Raw genomic sequence first — 17,813 nt, 5'->3', positions numbered from 1 at the left:
AAGTGGGCTCGCTCTCCTTATTCAGGATTATGGATAAGGCCTCATTCCGGTCTTTTCCCTTATCCCGGAGAATTCTAAGAAGCTGCTTCATCTGTGAGCGTGTGAGTGTGAGGATTTTCTTACTCGGAGCACCCTTGGCTCCCGTAGAACCCTTGTTATCTTCGGATCCTTTGCTGCTTGCTAAAGATTCTTGGGGGTTGATGACGATCCTTATACCATCATCTTCGTTATCTTCCATGTCCAGCAGGTTGGAGTCGGTCGATGAGGGGTGCCGTAGATCTGGATCAGCTTTGTCGAAACATGTCGAAACCGGAGGCTTTCTCAGATTGCTTTAGTATCGGCCTTTAAGTCGGAATAGTGGTAGAGACTGGTTTACATGTCTTGTAGTTAATCATTGCCCGAAATGACCTGAAAGTAGGCCACTGACTGATGAGATCTCATGAGGCTCCATTACGCCAGAGTGCTATAAATATTATTGTAAATTAGGAGTAACACATTGAATAATGATTTTGTCTTATTTGTTTTTCAAACAGGTTAAGTTGGGAAAGTAGTTCTTCTTCCTTCGTTGGTTACAAGTTTTCCGTGGGATTATAGGGCCGGTCATCACGCTTGCTGCAATGAAAACAACTATATTAGCTTCATTACTTTTAGTTTGGATATCTTTTTGCTCCAAATTATCTTAATATACACCTACAGGCTTAAAGCTATTAATTCAAAAATCAACTATAATTTGCTGTTTACACACTCCCGAAGTATTTCCAAATTGTTCTCTCAAAATTAGATAACTCATACACAACATAAACAAACTGATAACGATGTCATAGAGTTAGTTGTAGACTTTATCTCATTTCCAACTGTTGTACACTTACGTTTGCAATAATAAGATAGAAGTTATTAGACTGTCCCGTGTATTCACACGTATAACCATATATGTGTGCTTATAAATCGATAACCAGTTGCATTGTGTGTAGATAGTTATTTATATTGTTGCCTCAACAAGTGAATAAAGTGATAGGGTTGCTAGAAAATACTCTGTTCCGTTCTAACTTGTATAATTTGGGTTGTCTTACTCTCGATAGTCGATGTGATTCCTAGGATTAAAACTTCACGGGTGCGACCCGCCGTCTTATCTACTGCTGTTGCTTCCGGAGGTCCTCCGCCAGAAACGCACTCAGCATGTGCCGCAGTTCCTCCTTGGCGTACTCCTGCGGCAGCGGCAGCTTCTCCAGGGCACTTCGCATCAGCGCACAGCTGTTGATGCGGGGATCCTGCGCGAAGAACGACCGTATCAGAAACGCCAGCCGTTGGGCGATTTCGCTCTGGCACAGGCGATGCTTCGGCGTCGGACAGGGGAACATTTTGATCACCGAGCAGAGGTCGGACAGTTTGGGTTTTAGCTGCTCGAGTCGCGCTTCGGCCACCTCGTCGTCGATGGCGTCCCGGATCAGGTCGAACTGTGGGGCCAGATAGATTTAAAGTTATGAACAGTTGGAGAACTACTATGCTTGCGCTTACCTTCTCGTTCAACTCGATGAAGTCTTTCAGGATTTGACCCTTGATGGACCAGTTGGAGATTTGCTTCACATCCTCGAACTCATTCAACAATGACTTCAGATAAGGGATATCATCTGGAAAGAGGGGTCTGAGTCTCAGAAGGATTTACTCATTGACTATCAACAAACTACTCACCATTGATCACGCAGTCGGCCGCAATGTGCTCCATGATGACTTCGTGCGCCTGGGACCACTGCTTGGCCTTGAGCAGGAAACGCGCCTGCCGATGGTAGTCGAATTGGGCTCCGGCCCGCACAGCCTTGGCCCAGAAGATCCAGCTCTCCGGAATGCCCAGCTCGTCGACGATGAACTGCTCTCGTTGGCGGTACTCCTCGTCCTCATCCTCCTGATCCTGGTCCTCTTGTTCCGAGGACGACAGTTGAATGTAACGATACAGCAGGTCCTGGATGGCCAGTTCGCGCCGTGATTTGTCGTTGAGATGCAGCAGGACGTAGATCGACCAATGCCATAGGCCGTGGTTTTCCAACTGGCTGGCAAAGGAGACGTGCAGTTGGCTTCGGGACAGTTCCGAGCAGTGGTGATAGCCGAGCGTTTCCAGGATCTGCAGCAGGAACCAAGATAGGCGGAAGTCCAGGGGATCTGGGGTGTGGGTGGCTGGGTTCAGCAGCGATTCCAAGGGGTGGGACCGCTTGGAATAGAGCTTGAGAAGGTGAAACCGGATGTCTTGGATGGGTTTGGAGCTATCCAGTTTGACGCGGGAGGTATAAGCTGGGGTTGGTGGAAGGGCGAAGAAATCACTGGATCCGAAGGACTTTTCGTAGTTGATAAGGGCATCGGTGATGGAGGCCGTTGGAGAGCAAAGGTACCAGAGATGCAGGGCCATGGATTTCAGCCAACCGAGTTTTTCGAAAATGTTGATGGCTCCATGAGATGAGGAGAGCAATGGAATTCCAGCGATCAACATGAAGATCTTCAACCGACGAGGATCGATGAATTTGTCCGCTTCCACGTCTTGCCAGGAGCTCAGCTGATGCTGCACCAGCTGCCGAACCGTTGGACCTCCGGAGATCTGCGCCAGCAGCATCGAAAGGTTGATGTCGTTGTTCTCGAAGGCCAACTCACAGGCATCCAGGACCTTGTGGGTGCAGATCAGTTCCAGCAGTTGATCGAGATAGTCCTGTTTTTTGCCTTTGAGGGCAGCGGTCACCTCCCTAGCAGACAGATCGGTGACCACTTCCTCGATCCACTCGGAGAACAGATCGCGACGGAACATGATGCTCATGTGGGCACTTTCCTCGACGTCTTCCAGCTCCTCACGGGCACCCCACAGGGCGGCACAGAGCGACCAAACTTCCACGCAAAGCGCTTCAAAACCGGCTAGAATTGAAAGATAAAACAATCAAAGTTAGTTCTCCCGATAAGTTTCAATCTACTCCCAACTTACCCGGATCCAAGTCTCCTCCGCTGGCAATCCGCCTGGACGTCTCGAGATGATCCGCGAGCGCCGCATGCTTTCCTCCGGCGACGTAATGCGGACAATCGCTTCCGGGAACCTTCCGCGCCGTGTCGTACTTCAGTTGAATCCTCAGATGCTCTTCGACGGTTCGGGCGAACTGGGGTATCTCCGCGGACGATCGAATGCGAAGCATTTGCAGTGCTGCCGGGGAGTAATCCCGGGCAGTGCGACCCGCGAAGAACCTGTGCAGATCGCCAAGGGGCATCGGTTCGTCCTTTTTCAGCAGGGTGGCGCAGTTTTCGACCGTGTTCAGCTGGACCAGCGAGGACGGGAAACTCCAGCCGACCTTGAACTTGCGCCCGTGGAAGAAGGCCAGGTCGGATTTGTTGTTCAGGAAACGAGCTAGTACGGATTTTTGCAGTGGAATTACGATGTTATTCGAGTGAACCAGTTCCACTTTGGGCTTCAGAATCAAAGGGAGCGACCTTGGTCCTATAGGACGAGGAATTTCCGCGATTTGGGCATGCTTGAGTTTCTGTTGCTCCTGGAAGTTCTTGCTCGTGGAAGTGGTGAACAAGGTCGCGGGATTGACGAAGTCATCCATCTGCATGGATTCAGCTTCTACCACTTTGGGGGACTCAGCCCTCATGTACAAACTGCTCGTCATGGTCCTTCCCAGTCCGAAATATGGCTTGTTGGGAACCATTTGGTCTGGACTGTCCCTTCCGCCGTCGGTCATGTCCGATATCATAGATCTCCGGTCGTAATCATCATCCACGAAAAAAGAAGCCTTCATCAGCTGCAATTTGTGCGAATCCGTGCCCATTCCAAGGGCCAACGCCGCTGTTGGACTAGTTGGCGCCAACGAGTCATGGGCGATCATCGAGTAGCTCAGATCCTCTTGACCCAGAACCTTTTCCCTAGCGATCAACCCGGTCGCTCCCATCGGCTTCTTTGGAATCGCCCCCTTCTCCTTTCCGAGCTTATCATCCTCGACGCCGATCATCTTCGCCTTCTTCGGATCGACCGGTGGCTCATCCTCATCGCTATCGCTTAGCCCATACTTCGAGAAATGGTCCACTTTGAAGACCCAACTTCCGGTGTCCGGTCGGTACTCCAGGAATCTGGTATCACACTTATCGCACACCCGCCTCAACTTTCCCTCGTAATCCATCAGGGCCAACCGGTGGGGATCCTTTATCGGTTCGTGCAGCGTTTTGTCGTGCGGCCACACCTGGTCCAGCGTGATTTGAGCCTTCCGATTGAGACCCTGTCCCACCGGCGGTTTGTTCTCATCGTCCGGGTAGATGATCACCTCCTTGTGGCGGAAGTGGACAATTTCGTCCAGGTTCAGATTGGCGACATCGATCGGTTCGTTGAAGTATACGTTGCCGTAACCCTTGCGGCCAATGGTGAAGTTCGATACCACGCAACGGCCTTCCGCGTCCATCAGCTGTAGGATTTCGTCCAACGAAGGGATGGTGTAATAGCTGGAAAGGGGACAAGAGAATAAAGAGTCAAATTTACAAAGATGTTGCTTAGGCCCAATTAACTACTGAAAAACTCTGCATTAATAAACCAACTTTGTTTTGTTTTTACTTGTTTTTTACTTGTGGCGCGTGATCCTTAAATGAACAATTATTGTTTATTTAAGGATCACGCGCCAAAAGGCTTAACGGAGCCGGTGAAACCAACCTTGCTACTGAACATACGTCTTTCTCTAAAGGGTATGGGTCCAGTTGCGTTACGCTATTAAAGCGAATTATCTCAAGACTGGAAAGTTCTTCAGCAAAGACTCCTCACTCCTGGTAAATCCTGGAGTTTTACTCGGGAGAAATAAAAAGCACGTTTGCTCTTCTCGGTAACAAAACAACAACAAACTTTTATTTAGTATTGGGTGACACATGTCTTTTTAGAAATGGGCGCTTCTGCGCAATTAATCGATTTAATTCTTAACATCCTCCCCTCGGTTGGCACGTAGTGTCCAGCAATCCTTACAGGGAGTTATCATCAATCGGTAGAACCGCAATCTTTCCGATTGCCCTCTTTACTTCACCATTCGCTGTCCTGACGGTGACTACTCGAACGATGTTGTCCAAGCCGGGATGAATCTGCACAATCCGTCCAAGGCGCCATTGCTGTGGAGCCATGTTCTCCTATCGCAGGACCACTAACATTCCAGGTTTGATAACCCATTTCTCCTTGTACCATTTACCCATCGACTGAAGTTCGTTGAGGTACTCCGACGACCATCTCGACCATAACACCTGTTTTTGCCGCCGAAGATACTGCCAGCGCGACAAATACGATACCTTAACTTCCTCATAGTTCGGTTCAGGAGGAGAGGCGAGTTCACGACCCACCAAAAAGTGAGCAGGGGTCAATGCTGTCAAGTCATTTGGATCGTTCGTTAACGGAGTCATCGGCCGCGAATTGAGTATCGCCTCTATTTGTACGACCACCGTTGTTAGCTCCTCGTAGGTCAACGAAGTTTCACACAGTACCTTCTTCAGCAACGATTTGGCCGCCTTGACCCCAGCTTCTCAAATCCCGCCAAAGTTGGGCGAGCGGGGTGGAATGAAGGATCATTGTATCTTTTTCGCCTCACAGAACTGGTTAATCTTCACGGATGCCTGTTGCGTCTTGAAAAGCTGGTACAGTTCTGTTAACTCGGATTGCGCTCCACAAAAATTTGTGGCATTGTCCGAGTAAAGCTGCTCAGGGGTGCCTCTTCTGCCGACGAAGCGCTGTAGGGTTGCCAGAAATGCCTCGGTTGTAAGGTCAGGCGCGACCTCCAAATGTATGGCCTTTGTGCTCATACAAATGAAAAGCGCAATATAGGCCTTCACGCGTACCTGACCACGACCTCGCTTGATGTAGATGGGTCCTGCATAATCAATGCCGGTTCTAGCAAATGCTGGGGCAGGTACAACGCGGTATTCCGGCAGATTTCCCATCAGCTGCTCTATTTCCGGAGGTTTCATCCGGAAGCAACGCACACAATTCTAACAACTTGCCGCACAACGATTTTACCCCTTATCGGCCAGTAACGGTTTCGAACGATGGCTAGTAGACCTTGTTGGCCCACGTGCAGATGTTCCTTATGCAACGACTCAATCAGAATCCTTGTCACGTGATGTCCAGATGGCAACAGCAGCTGATGCTTTCGCTGAAACGGAATCCTTGCATGCTTCAGACGGCCACCGACTCGTAGCAGCCCGTCGGTGTCGAGGAACGGAGACAGCTGCAGCAACTTACTTTGACTTGTCCTTCCACTCTGCAACATCTGAATCTCTTCGGCAAATCCTTCTCGCTGCACCTTCCAGATGACCTTCAACGTTGCACGACGTAGTTCCGATACCGTAAGTACCCCGGTTGACCGGTCAGCCTTCACCTTCCGACAGTTGTTCACGAACCGGTACACGTAGGCAACGATTCGCTGTAGTTTTCGAAAACTGCTGTGTCCCGTCAGTAGCTCGCACGGATCAGAGCGCACGACCAGTTGACAGTAGGTAGGATCCATAATTTCGAGCTGCTCGTCGCTGAAGGTGGGTAGTTCGGGAGGCACGTAGGGATCTTCACTCTGCTGGAGCATCACAGGACCGTGCCACCAGAGATTCGAATGCAGTAGATCGTCCGGAGAGACTCCTCTGGAAGCTAAATCAGCAGGATTTTCGGTTGTGCTGACGTAGCGCCACTGGTAGTCGCGTGTTAGTTGATTAATCTCCCGAACTCTGCTGCCCACGAAGACTTCTAGACTGGCTGCCGACTTGTTGAGCCAGCACAGTACGACTTGTGAATCGCACCACAAAATCACCTTGTCGATTTCCATATCCAGGGCCTTCAATACATTCGCGATAAGCTTGGACAACAGTAGAGCACCACAAAGCAAAGCTCTCGGTGCAGTATAAGGTCTTCTTGCTCTCTTGCTTCCAGATTTCGTAGGTAGTGGAGTAACACGAGTTTTGCTGCTGAGCAACTGCATAGTAGAAGAGCCGTCTTTCTTGATACTTCGCAGGTACACACATGCTCCAAACGCCTTCTTGCTGGCATCCGAAAACCCGTGTATTTCGAACCCTGTGGCTTCGTCTGCTACTATTCTGCGTGGGATTCGGATCTCATTAATTCGCTGCAACTGATTCTTGAATCGCCTCCAAGCTATCTCCAGCTCATCGGGAATCGGCTCGTTACAATCCAACTCCAATGACCATAGCTGCTGAACGAAGAGTTTTGCTTGTACTGTGACCGGCTCCAGTAGACCTAGGGGGTCAAATATCTTCGCAGTCTCCGACAAAACAAGTCGCTTCGTGTAGTAATCCGGAGACTCCTCGTTGCTTCCAATTCGAAACAAGAACACGTCCGCTGATGCGTCCCACAGGAGACCTAGGGTCTTGATTACATCGTTGAATAGCTGATCTTCTATTTTCACTTGCTGCTCTCTGTCCTTTTCCGGAATACGTTCCAAAAGTTCAGGAGCATTTGCGCACCACTTGTGGAGCTTAAAGCCTCCTCGTTCCAGTAGAGTGATGAGCTGCGATTGGCACTCCAATGCGTCCTCCAATGTATCGGCTCCGGATATTGCATCGTCCATATAGACGTCCTTCTTCACCACACGAGCTCCAAGTGGAAACTGTTCTCCATCGTCTATGGCCAACTGTCTCAAGCAGGCGGTTGCACAAAACGTCGCACATGACGTGCCGTATGTGACCGTTTTTAACTCGAAAGCATCCAGCTTCGCATTGGGATCCTCTCTATACAACACTCGCTGGTAGCACGTATCTCTATCATCCACTCGCACTTGTCGGAACATCTTGATCACGTACGCGGTGAACAGGAACTTGTGTTTCCGAGACCGCAGAACTATTGCCGCAAGAGTGTCTTGGATAGCGGGTCCACTCATCAGCACGTCGTTCAATGCGACGTTGGTGTCCGACCGTGCTGACCCGTCAAATACCACGCGCAGTTTGGTGGTCGAGCTTGATGGTTTGACGATAGCATGGCGTGGCAAGTAGAATCCAGGAGTTCCAGTATCATCAACCTTCACACAATGTCCCAAAGTTATGTACTCGGGCATAAAGGCGGAGTACTGCTGCTTGAGATCGACGTTAGCATTGAGCCTTTTCTCTTGTTGATAGAATCGCCGCTCTGCCATGGCTCGGGATTCTCCCAGCTGATTCAAGTTGTCCCGGAATGGCAGACGGACCACGAAACGACCTTCTTCGCGCCGATATGTCTTGGCGAAATGCTGCAAACACTGCTCATCTTCCATGTTGACCTTCATCGTTTCTGCAACTTCTTCCTGGTCCCAGAATCGTTGCACAAGAGTGTTCAGGTTCGATTCCGATGTTTCCGAGCAATCTACGTTCGATACCGCAACTGTTCGCTGAATGCTCGTAATTGCTCCACTCACAATCCATCCCAGCTTACTGTTCCATAGCGTAACTTGACAATCCCTAAGCTTCAAATGCTCCGACAGCAGCAACTCGAAGAACACCTCCGCTCCTATGAGCATGTCTACCTTGGCTGGAACGTTGAACCTGGGATCCGCTAGATGCACTTCAGATGGCAACTGCCACTGCGAGATGTCTAACTTCCGAGTAGGCAGACAACCGGTAATTTGCGGAACCACTAGAAACTCGAGAGTCCAGGCAGCAGCTTGCTGAGTCGACTTCACCTTCGCAACGGCTTGGTGCGTCACGATACGCTTCTCTCCACTTATCCCGATCACAGGCGCTCGAACTCGTTCTCTCTGCAACCGCAGTTGACGAACGACAGATTCAACAAGGAAGTTTGACTGCGAGCCCGAGTCTAACAAGGCGCGGCAAAGGTGGTACGATCCATGAGCATCTTGCACCTCCACAACAGCCGTTGAAAGCAGAACTTCCTTCTCACAAACCCGTTGCGATGACATCACGGTGCTGACGTTGGAAATTGTTGGGCTAGCTGTGCCCGTGTGTCCTGACTGTGGAGTGGTAGTACCCTTCTGTTCATCGGTGACTGCGGTTGCAATCTGCTGTTCCGGCGAAACGTTCTCATAATGCAATAGGGTATGGTGCCGTTTTCCGCAACCACTAACCGTGCACACTCGTGATCTGCATTGTCCAACTCGGTGACAATGCAGGCAATTGAAACACAGCTGTCGATCCTTGATCTTCGCCATCCTGTCGTTCATGGGCATCTGCTTCAACGCATCGCACTTGTTCACACTATGACTGCCGTCGCACACCGAACACACGTCCTCAGCTGCTTGAACGGCATGCACCCGCTGCGTTGGTTTGCTGCAGATGCCAGCATCTTCGGCTTACTCGCTTCCGGGAACTTGCACTTGGATTTCACCTCACAACGCTCTTGAACGAAGCAACGAGCAGGAACTCCAGTGTTTGCTTGTATTTCGGAAGTTCCTTCGGTTTCACGCTATTCTCCCACAGTGCTAGTGACACTGTAGAGTTTGGATGTTAGAAACGAAATCACTAGTTGTTCCGACATTCCTTGCATCGGCAGCGCATGGAATATCAGTGCTTCTACATGCCGACTGCAATCAACGACGAGCTGACGCAGTTCACTGGAGCTTTCCCTCGACATCCTCCGAAGATTCAGCAGTCACCCGATGTGCACGTCAACGATGGTTCTTTGATTTTCGAACCGTTCTTCTAGTACGTTCCAAGCGATTTGAAAATTATTATCGTTTACGATCTGCACTCAGCACGCTCTCCGCTTTCCCCTTCAGGCATTGGTGTAAGTAGCTTGGTTGCATCAGAAAGATGTGGATGCTTTTGCATTAGGTCCTCAAACAGCTGTTTGAAGCGGAACCACTTCTCATACGCGCCATCGAAAACCGGTAGAGGAACGTTTGGCAATCCAGGCAATTGATTCACGACAGCTGGTTGACGATGTACGATTTCTGCAACTGCCAGCTTAGCGGGACATCATTCTTCCGGAGCTCATCAATCGCTTGACAAAGTTCATCTCGAAGATCTTCGTACACCATCTCGAATTCGATGAAAAACTGCTCCTGCTCCAATCGCTGATCGGGAAACTCGGCGTAAATCTCATTTTGAATTGCGTTGTACTCGTCGTAGCACGAATCCACACGTCGCAAGAATGTCTCCAGATGGTAAACACTGTTGTTTGCGGCTTCGTCCAGGAGATCCTTTACGCGCTGGAGCTAAGTGCAAAATTAGCATTTAAGTTAAAATACACGTTAATACAATAAAAAAAAAAACTACGCCCTGGAGCTTTGCCACAACGGACTTTCGCCGAGCCGTTAGGGCATGCACCTTTATTTCTGCCATTGATTGCTGTCGACGTTGTTCCTGCTTCTCTGCCTCTTCCTCGCGGTGTCGACGATGGTGTATTTTCTTCCGTCATCTGACTTCACTTTGTTTGTTTTGTTTTTCTCATTTCGTCCGCGTCTCACGACGGCAGAGCAAGTCTCTCACTTCTCATTATGTTCGGACGGCATTCACGATGACCGCGAACGCGAAATCGTATTTTCCGCAGGAACTATCCTCTCACTTTTTCCGGCTTGACCGCGCGGAGAACACTCCTGGACACAATCCGGTTCGAAATTTGGACCAAAAATGTCCACACTACTGGTAAATCCGGGAGTTTTATTCGGGAGCAATAAAAAGCACGTTTGCTCTTCTCGGTAACAAAACAACAAACTTTTATTTAGTATTGGGTGACACATGTCTTTTTAGAAATGGGCGCATCTGCGCAATTAATCGATTTAATTCTTAACATATACCTAGAGGAGTTCCTGGAGAAATCGCTAAAAGAATTCTTAGAGGAATCCCTGGATGACTTTCTGAAACAAAATTTTGAGGATTTCCTGGAGGCATCCTTGGAGAAATTCCTGGCGAATGCCTAGAGCAATCCCCGGAAAAAAATCCTAGTGGAATCTCTAGAGTCTAGAGGAATCTGTGGTAAAATTCCGGAGCAATCCCTAGAGATCAATGCCTAGAGAAATTTCTGGAGGAATTCCTGGATAAATTCGTAGAGGAATTCCCAAAAGAGTTCCTGAAGGAATTTCTGAAGGTATACCTGAAGGAAACCCTGAATTCCTTGGAGGAGTTCCAGGAGAAAATCCTGGAGTACTCCCTGAAGATATTCCCGAAGCAAACCCTTGAAAAATCCTGAAGGAATCCCTGCAGGATTCCCTAGAGGAATTGTGGAGAAGTTTCTGAAGAAACCTCTTGAGGAATTCCTGGAGGAATCCTTAGAGAAACTTTCTTCAAGAATTTCTTCAGTTCTTGGAAGAATTTTAGAGAGAATTCATGGAAGAATTTTTGGGAGAATTCATGGAAAAATCCCTGGAGGAATCTGTAAAGCAATTTCTGGAGGAATCTCAGGAGGAACTTCTGGACAAATTTCTTGCGGAATTCTTGTAGAAATCCCTAGAGAAATTCTTTGAGAAACCCTTGAAGCAATTCCTAAAGAAATCGCTGGAGGAACTTCTGAACAAATTCTTTGCGGAATCCCTGGAGGAATTTCTGACAGCATACCTATAGGAATTCCTGGAAAAATCGCTAGAGGAATTGTTGGATAAATTCCTGAAGGAATAATTTGGAGAAGGAATAATCCTTGGAGAAATTCCTGGACGTCTGGAGCAATCCCTAAATGAATTCCTGGTGGAATCTCTAGAGGAACTCTGGGAGGGATTTCTGGTAGAATTCCTGGGGCAATCCCTAGATGAATTCCTTGAGAAATCTCTGGAGGAATTCCTGGATGAATCCTTGGAGGAATTACTGAAGGAAACCCTGTAGGATTTCCAAGATAAATCCCTGGATGAATTCCTGTGTCCTTTGAAGAATATCTGAGAGAATTCCTGGAAAAAATCCCTGAAGCAATTTCTGATGCCTGGAGGAATTTTTGGACAAATTCCTGGTAAAATCCCAGGGGGAATTTCTGGAGGAATCCCTGTATTCCAGAAGGAATCTCTACGCTTTAAAATGACTTTTCTTGACATTTGTAGCAAAAAATTGAAAGAAAATCCAAAAAATCCAAGATAAAATATTTTAAGCCGCTCAAATTCTGAAACTAGAGGTCCAAACCTACCATCCTAGGGAATAACACTTAGGGTACATTCACTTGTCATAATACTTTCCTTTGGACATAGCGTGCAGCAGTAGCTTCTGCAGAAATAATAAATAAATAACTCACCCCGGCCGCCGCAGCACGATTCCCGTCGGGTGCGGTTCCACCTCCTCCTGGATGCTGTTGGATATCAACGACAAATCGCCAATCCCGGTCGCATTCGCCGTGGTGTCATTCAGGAACGACCGATTGCTGGACGAAAGCAGCGAATCGTTCAGCTGGATCGGCGAACTTCCTGCACCAGCTTCGCCTTTTCCTCCCAGACCACCACCGGAGGCGGCGCCGGCACCTTGCTGTGACGATCCGGTGGATCCCGTGGGCGATGAACCGGAATCCAGCGATAGGTTCTGGTCCTTGGCGGCTGCGGCTAGAGACGACGCCGCAGACTGCGCGGCTGACGATGACGGTGCGAACTCTTTGATGGTCGTGTCCAGCACCGATTCCGAAAGGCGATTGCTCTGCCGGACTTTGTCCAGGGCGTTCGACTGGAGCCAGGAAACGCGCCGGCTGGTGTCCTGGCCGGCGGATTGCGGTTCGACTGGATTGACCGGAATTTGGTTGCGGAAGGATTCTTTGGCGGTTGGATCGTCCTTGACGGCGGTGGAATCGTTGGCGGAGGTTGGTAGGCGATTCGGAATCGTGATCGTTGGAGTGGACGCTTTCGGTTTGATGATGAGCCGTTTGGCGTTCGGTTTGAGAGAGAAAGATTCTTCGAGGGTGCTGTCGTACTCTTCGAGGCCTTCGAAGAGGGATTTTTTGGAGAGAGTGGCAGCTCCGACGGGTTTAATTCGGACGCCGCTTCCGGTGACTTTGGGCGAGACTTTGAACTGCTGATTGGCGCCTTCGAGGATGGCCTTTTGGGCTGTTGGGTTGGTCGGTTTTAGGGATTCTGCTGTGGCTCCGGTCAGAGGTTTGATATCCTTGAATATGGGATTGTCGCCGTATGGAGAAGTGACCATAGCGAGGATCTGCTGATGGATGGGCACTGCGGCTTGAGCGGGTTGTCCGGCCATGCCCATTCCGGTGTTGGTTCCAAGTCCCGCGCCGAAACCGGAAGTACCGAGGGTTCCAAAGGCTCCGGTTCCCGCTCCGAGAGTGGATGTGTTGCCAAATAGGCCAGTTCCGGTGCCGAGACCGCCGGGTTTGTTAGCAGTGTTTCCGAAGAGGGACCCGGATCCGGTGCCAAAGTTCAAGCCGCCTCCAAAGGTTCCCGTCGAGGTGGCGGTGTTCAGACCGAAGGCTGGAGCTGCCGGTTTGTTGAAGGTACTTCCGAACAGGGAGCCCCCGGTGTTGGTGGTTGTGCCGAATCCTCCGAAAGTTGGCGCCGTCGAAGCCGGGGTTTGTCCGAAGGGGCTCTGAATGGTTCCGAAGGTGCTGGCCGGCTTAGCGCCGAAGAGACCTCCTCCGGTGGTGTTGGTCGCCGTGGTAGCTCCGAATCCGAATCCGGTCTGCGTGGTTTGTGTCCCTAATCCTCCGAACGGGGTAGCTCCAGCAGTGCTGGTGGTAGTACCCGAGAACAATCCACCGGCCGGCTGAGTCTGGCTCTGGGCACCGAAACCTCCGAAAGTGGATTGGCCGAAGGTGTTCGCAGCTGGGGCAGCAGTCTGACCGAATAGTCCAGTTGTTGGGGTTCCGAATGCCGGTTTGTTGGCTGTGAGCCCTCCCAGAGTGCTGGTGTTCGTCTGACCAAATCCAAAGCTAGTCGTTGTGGCCGTAGTTCCGAATGGTTTCCCGAAGGCAGTCGCTTGTGTCGATCCGAAGGCCGGCGCCGTGGACTGTCCGAATGTGTTTGTGGTACTTCCGAAGAGTCCCGTGCTCGGTTGAGACGTCGTAGTCTGTCCAAACAATGACTGGGGCTGTGTGGCTGGTGCTCCAAACGGTGTGGCCGCTGGAGTTGCACCAAAGAATCCTCCTGCGGCACCAGCTTGAGGTCCCTTGCGATTCGCTTGGTAATCCTCAATCCGCAGTTCTTCCACCGATTTGTTCTCGTACTCCTTCATGAAAGTGATACAATGCTGTTTGGTCTGAACCGTGGTCGTTTGTCCATTCTTGACCAGCGTATCTGTCGACGCCGTCTGCTGGTATTTGGCCACCGCCGTTCCATTCCCAGCGCCGATGGGAGCCGTAGCCCCAAATGCCGGTTTCTGTGCTCCAAAAAGTCCTCCACTTTGAGCCGTTTGTCCGAAGAATCCCCCGGTCGTAGTCTGACTGGTGCTGGCTTGGCCGAAAAGCGATGTCTGCGCTGCCGGTTGACCAAATCCTCCGAATCCAGCCGGCTTGGCCGCTCCAAATGCCGAATTGTTATTATTGCTTCCGAACAGGGAAGTAGTCGGAGCCGTATTATTCTGTGTTCCAAACAGCGACGTGGTTTGCTGTTGCGGCTGACCGAAAGCTAGAAAAAATAACAGACATGAATTTTCCCGTTTGAACGAAAATGCATATTGCGTCGCAGTAAAATCTCGATGACGTCACTCACCTCCGAACCCGGACTGGGTGGTGGCCGGAGCACCGAAAGCGGGTGCCGCCGTAGTACTCGCACCGAACAGCCCACCCGCGGCGGGTTGCGTTTGTCCAAACAGCGAAGGGGTCGCCTGCTGGCCAAAAGCGGGCGTAGCCCCAAAGGCCCCCGTCGTCGCTGGCTTTCCGAAAGTGCTCGCCTGGCCAAACGGGCTGGCCGTCGCAGCGGTGGTACCGAACGTCCCGAAACCAGCCGCAGCATTCGTTTGGCCAAATCCTCCCTGCTTGGGGCCAAACATGATCACCCGGCTAAATCAAAACTCTTCCGAAACAGAAAATTATTCGCGATCGATTTCACGTTTTGTTTTGATTTCTCCGTCGCCACTTCAATCACAACACTGACCGAACTGTCAATGATGAAAACGCGCGAACATAACCTCGCCGCGACACTCGCGCGAGCAGCCAACACAAACAAGAAGAAGAGGCGAAAACCGATTCCAATCTTCCCAATCAATTTTTCACACCAAATCACACTCGAAACCAGCAAATTTCACTTTATTCACACGCTGATCGGTGCAGGCAACGTTATTTCACTACTTTCATGCAGAACCGAACGGTTTTCACTGAGATTTGCGGGATATTTTTCCGAGCGAAAATTCGATCACAGTTTTCACGTTGATTCAACAAAACGAAAGCGGTGGTCGGTTCGGCTCGCTGTCGCGGGGCCATCGAGAGCTTTTTATGTCATCTTCGGAAAGCTCGATCTGACAACCGCAAAGTATTTTTATCGAACAGGTATGCTAATTTATAAATGGGGATTTGCCGATTGATATAAAATATTTATGCATAGCAAGAAAATCAAGTAAAAGAGTAAAGCCACAAACGAAGATAAATTCGTCTGTGGTAAAACCTTGAGTAAAACATGAAAAAAAACAAGGCTTTATTAAAAGCTTTTGCCGTTTCTAAGGAGAACGGAATGAACTATTAGCCCGTGCACCAGTTTGTGCTATCTTTCTCACTCCTTCATGATTTTTGAAAACGGGGACCTCAGTAAACGGAATATTACGATCAATCCATCCCGGATAAAAAATGACCGTTCATTACATGGTAAATATTATTAACATATGACTGGTTTTATTGTTCACAATAAAACACATAGTAGATATATTGTTACTTTTTACAATAGAAATCAACCCAAGCCGTAAAAATTGGCACCAAGTTGGTTCTATATTCACATGAAGAGCAATGTTAACAGAGCTTACCAGAACTACATCCTATAATAGATCTGCTTAAAAGCCAGTTTTGGCGAAATATTCGGCTGATATACGGCCAGCTTCAATCTGCGTACCAAGTCTCTGGTGAAAGAGTTGTTAAATGAGAGTCAGAAAAAAAGCAAAAAAAAAAGAAAGAAAGTCATTTACCTTCTTATTTTTTTTTTGTTCCGAATGTTTTTTCCATCGAAGTTTATTTTTCTTCGATTTTTACGGCCTGATCCAGATTCGATCTGATATCCTCGGGATTGTTATTTCTAAGTTCATTTCGTCACATTTCCCATCTGCTCCATCGATGAACCAACAGATCGGTTGGCTCAGCACCTTATTTAAAGAACAGCAGGCAACAAGTTGGTACAGCGTTGATGTTCCGGATGATCCGATGTTCGGATCGGAAATCGGGCACAAAGTGTCCGCATTCGAAATGTATAAAATGGTTTTATGGATGGCTGAGAGAGATTTGCAGGAGATGCAGCTATGGAAGTTTGGGAGGTTGATGAGGTTCATTTACAGGATAATCCTCGGGATAATCAAAATGGGGCTCATCGCTCATCGATTAGTTTTGGCGTTCGTCTGTGGATAAAACGATTGATACTCCACAGATTAACATCCGATGCATTAATAATATAATCGAGAAAGCAGCTATACATTTTCCGTATCAATTTAATGCTTTAAGTGTCTGATAATAAGCTTCCAACAACCTATTGATCAGACGAAATTTCCGAGGATATTTGATCGTCTTGCTTCGGATCAGTCGAGGGTTCAGTTTTGTTTTGCTTGAAACCAGCTTTGATTAATATAAACGTCATGCAGGCCAAGCCTTTTAACAGCACTGTCAGGCTTCTTATTCGGCTCATAGACACTGGGTTTACAAGCACTATAGCATAGCGTCCTATACTAATATACGGCTTATTACAGTGATAACTATTTATAATACCTGAGAACATTTGAATATCTTCTATAGAGCCTATTCACACGGAAAAGCTTTTGTAGTACCATTAGACCGCTTACGACAGGGCTTAGTGGTTACTTGGGTATAGTTCGTACAATAAGTGAACATTAGCTTTATTAGTGACTAATTCAGTAACAAATTTTGAAAACGACGTATAATCAATGCTACTCCATTGATTATACGTCGTTTTCAAAATTTGTTACTGAATTGATTCGATTGTTTTTCAATAGTTCTATAATAATTTAAAGTTATTATCAGTAAACATTAATTTAATTGGTTTATATATAGTTGCAAAGTTGCCTGCAAAGTTCTCATGGACTTTTTATTCAAAAAGAGTTTATTTCTCAATTACACTTAAAAACAATTAGTAACAAATATTGCGCGCAAACCCCAAAATTTTATTCCCACCTTTGGGTTTCCGCGCCGAAGACCCAGCGCCAGATTCGGCGACAAAGAAAACTGACAGCAGTCGCCGGACAGTTGGCAATCCTGATATTTGACGGCGGCCGCCCGGTAGTCATGGGAGTGGATTGTTGTCACGCAAATAGATCTTTTCGCTGAAAATGCATGTGTATTGAGTTATTGTTGACAGATTTTCTGCAGTGTTAGTGTGAAATTCAGCGATTTTCTGTATCGCGTAAGCCTTCGCTGGAAGAAAACGTCATGTTGTTCAGCGAAGCAAGGAAAATTTTCAGTGAAAAAAGCAATAAATAACAATAAATAATATTGTTGCTTGGATCATGTTTGTATAATCAAATACAAAATCACTTGACATATTTTTTTTAAGTTTTCGCGTTTTCGTTTTAAATTTGAGTAGATGTTTCGGTTATCGAATGTTATTCGCTGAAACTTCAACGACTGACAGACGTCAAGCCGTGTTGGCAGAGGAAGCTCTCAATGAATAACTGAAGAAGTACTTATAGAAAACTAGCTGAAAAGCAGGTTTTAGCCAAGTGAGGACGTTAAGACAAGAAAAAGATGAACAATGATTTTACTAATGTTTTCCAATAAATTAAAGGAATCTAGTAAATGTAAATAGTAAACTACCATTGATAACAATACAAAT

At 48.2% G+C, this 17,813-nt stretch overlaps 1 protein-coding gene across 1 annotated transcript; it reads right to left on the bottom strand.

The window, feature by feature from the left end:
* Positions 1–632: 632 nt before the first annotated feature.
* On the bottom strand, positions 633–15,230 carry LOC109417255 (nuclear pore complex protein Nup98-Nup96). Its single transcript, XM_029864493.2, has 6 exons — positions 14,544–15,230; positions 12,134–14,459; positions 2,960–4,461; positions 1,690–2,892; positions 1,516–1,628; positions 633–1,454 (listed from the first exon to the last, which is right to left on the bottom strand). The coding sequence occupies exons 1-6, from the start codon at positions 14,821–14,823 to the stop codon at positions 1,131–1,133; spliced, it is 5,748 nt and encodes a 1,915-aa protein (XP_029720353.2). The 5' UTR covers positions 14,824–15,230; the 3' UTR covers positions 633–1,130.
* Between the last annotated feature and the right edge of the window lie 2,583 nt (positions 15,231–17,813).

This window comes from Aedes albopictus, chromosome 1 (genome assembly GCF_035046485.1).
Source record: "Aedes albopictus strain Foshan chromosome 1, AalbF5, whole genome shotgun sequence".
Taxonomy (NCBI): Eukaryota; Metazoa; Arthropoda; class Insecta; order Diptera; family Culicidae; genus Aedes; species Aedes albopictus.
This window is presented reverse-complemented; position numbering and strand designations above follow the sequence as displayed.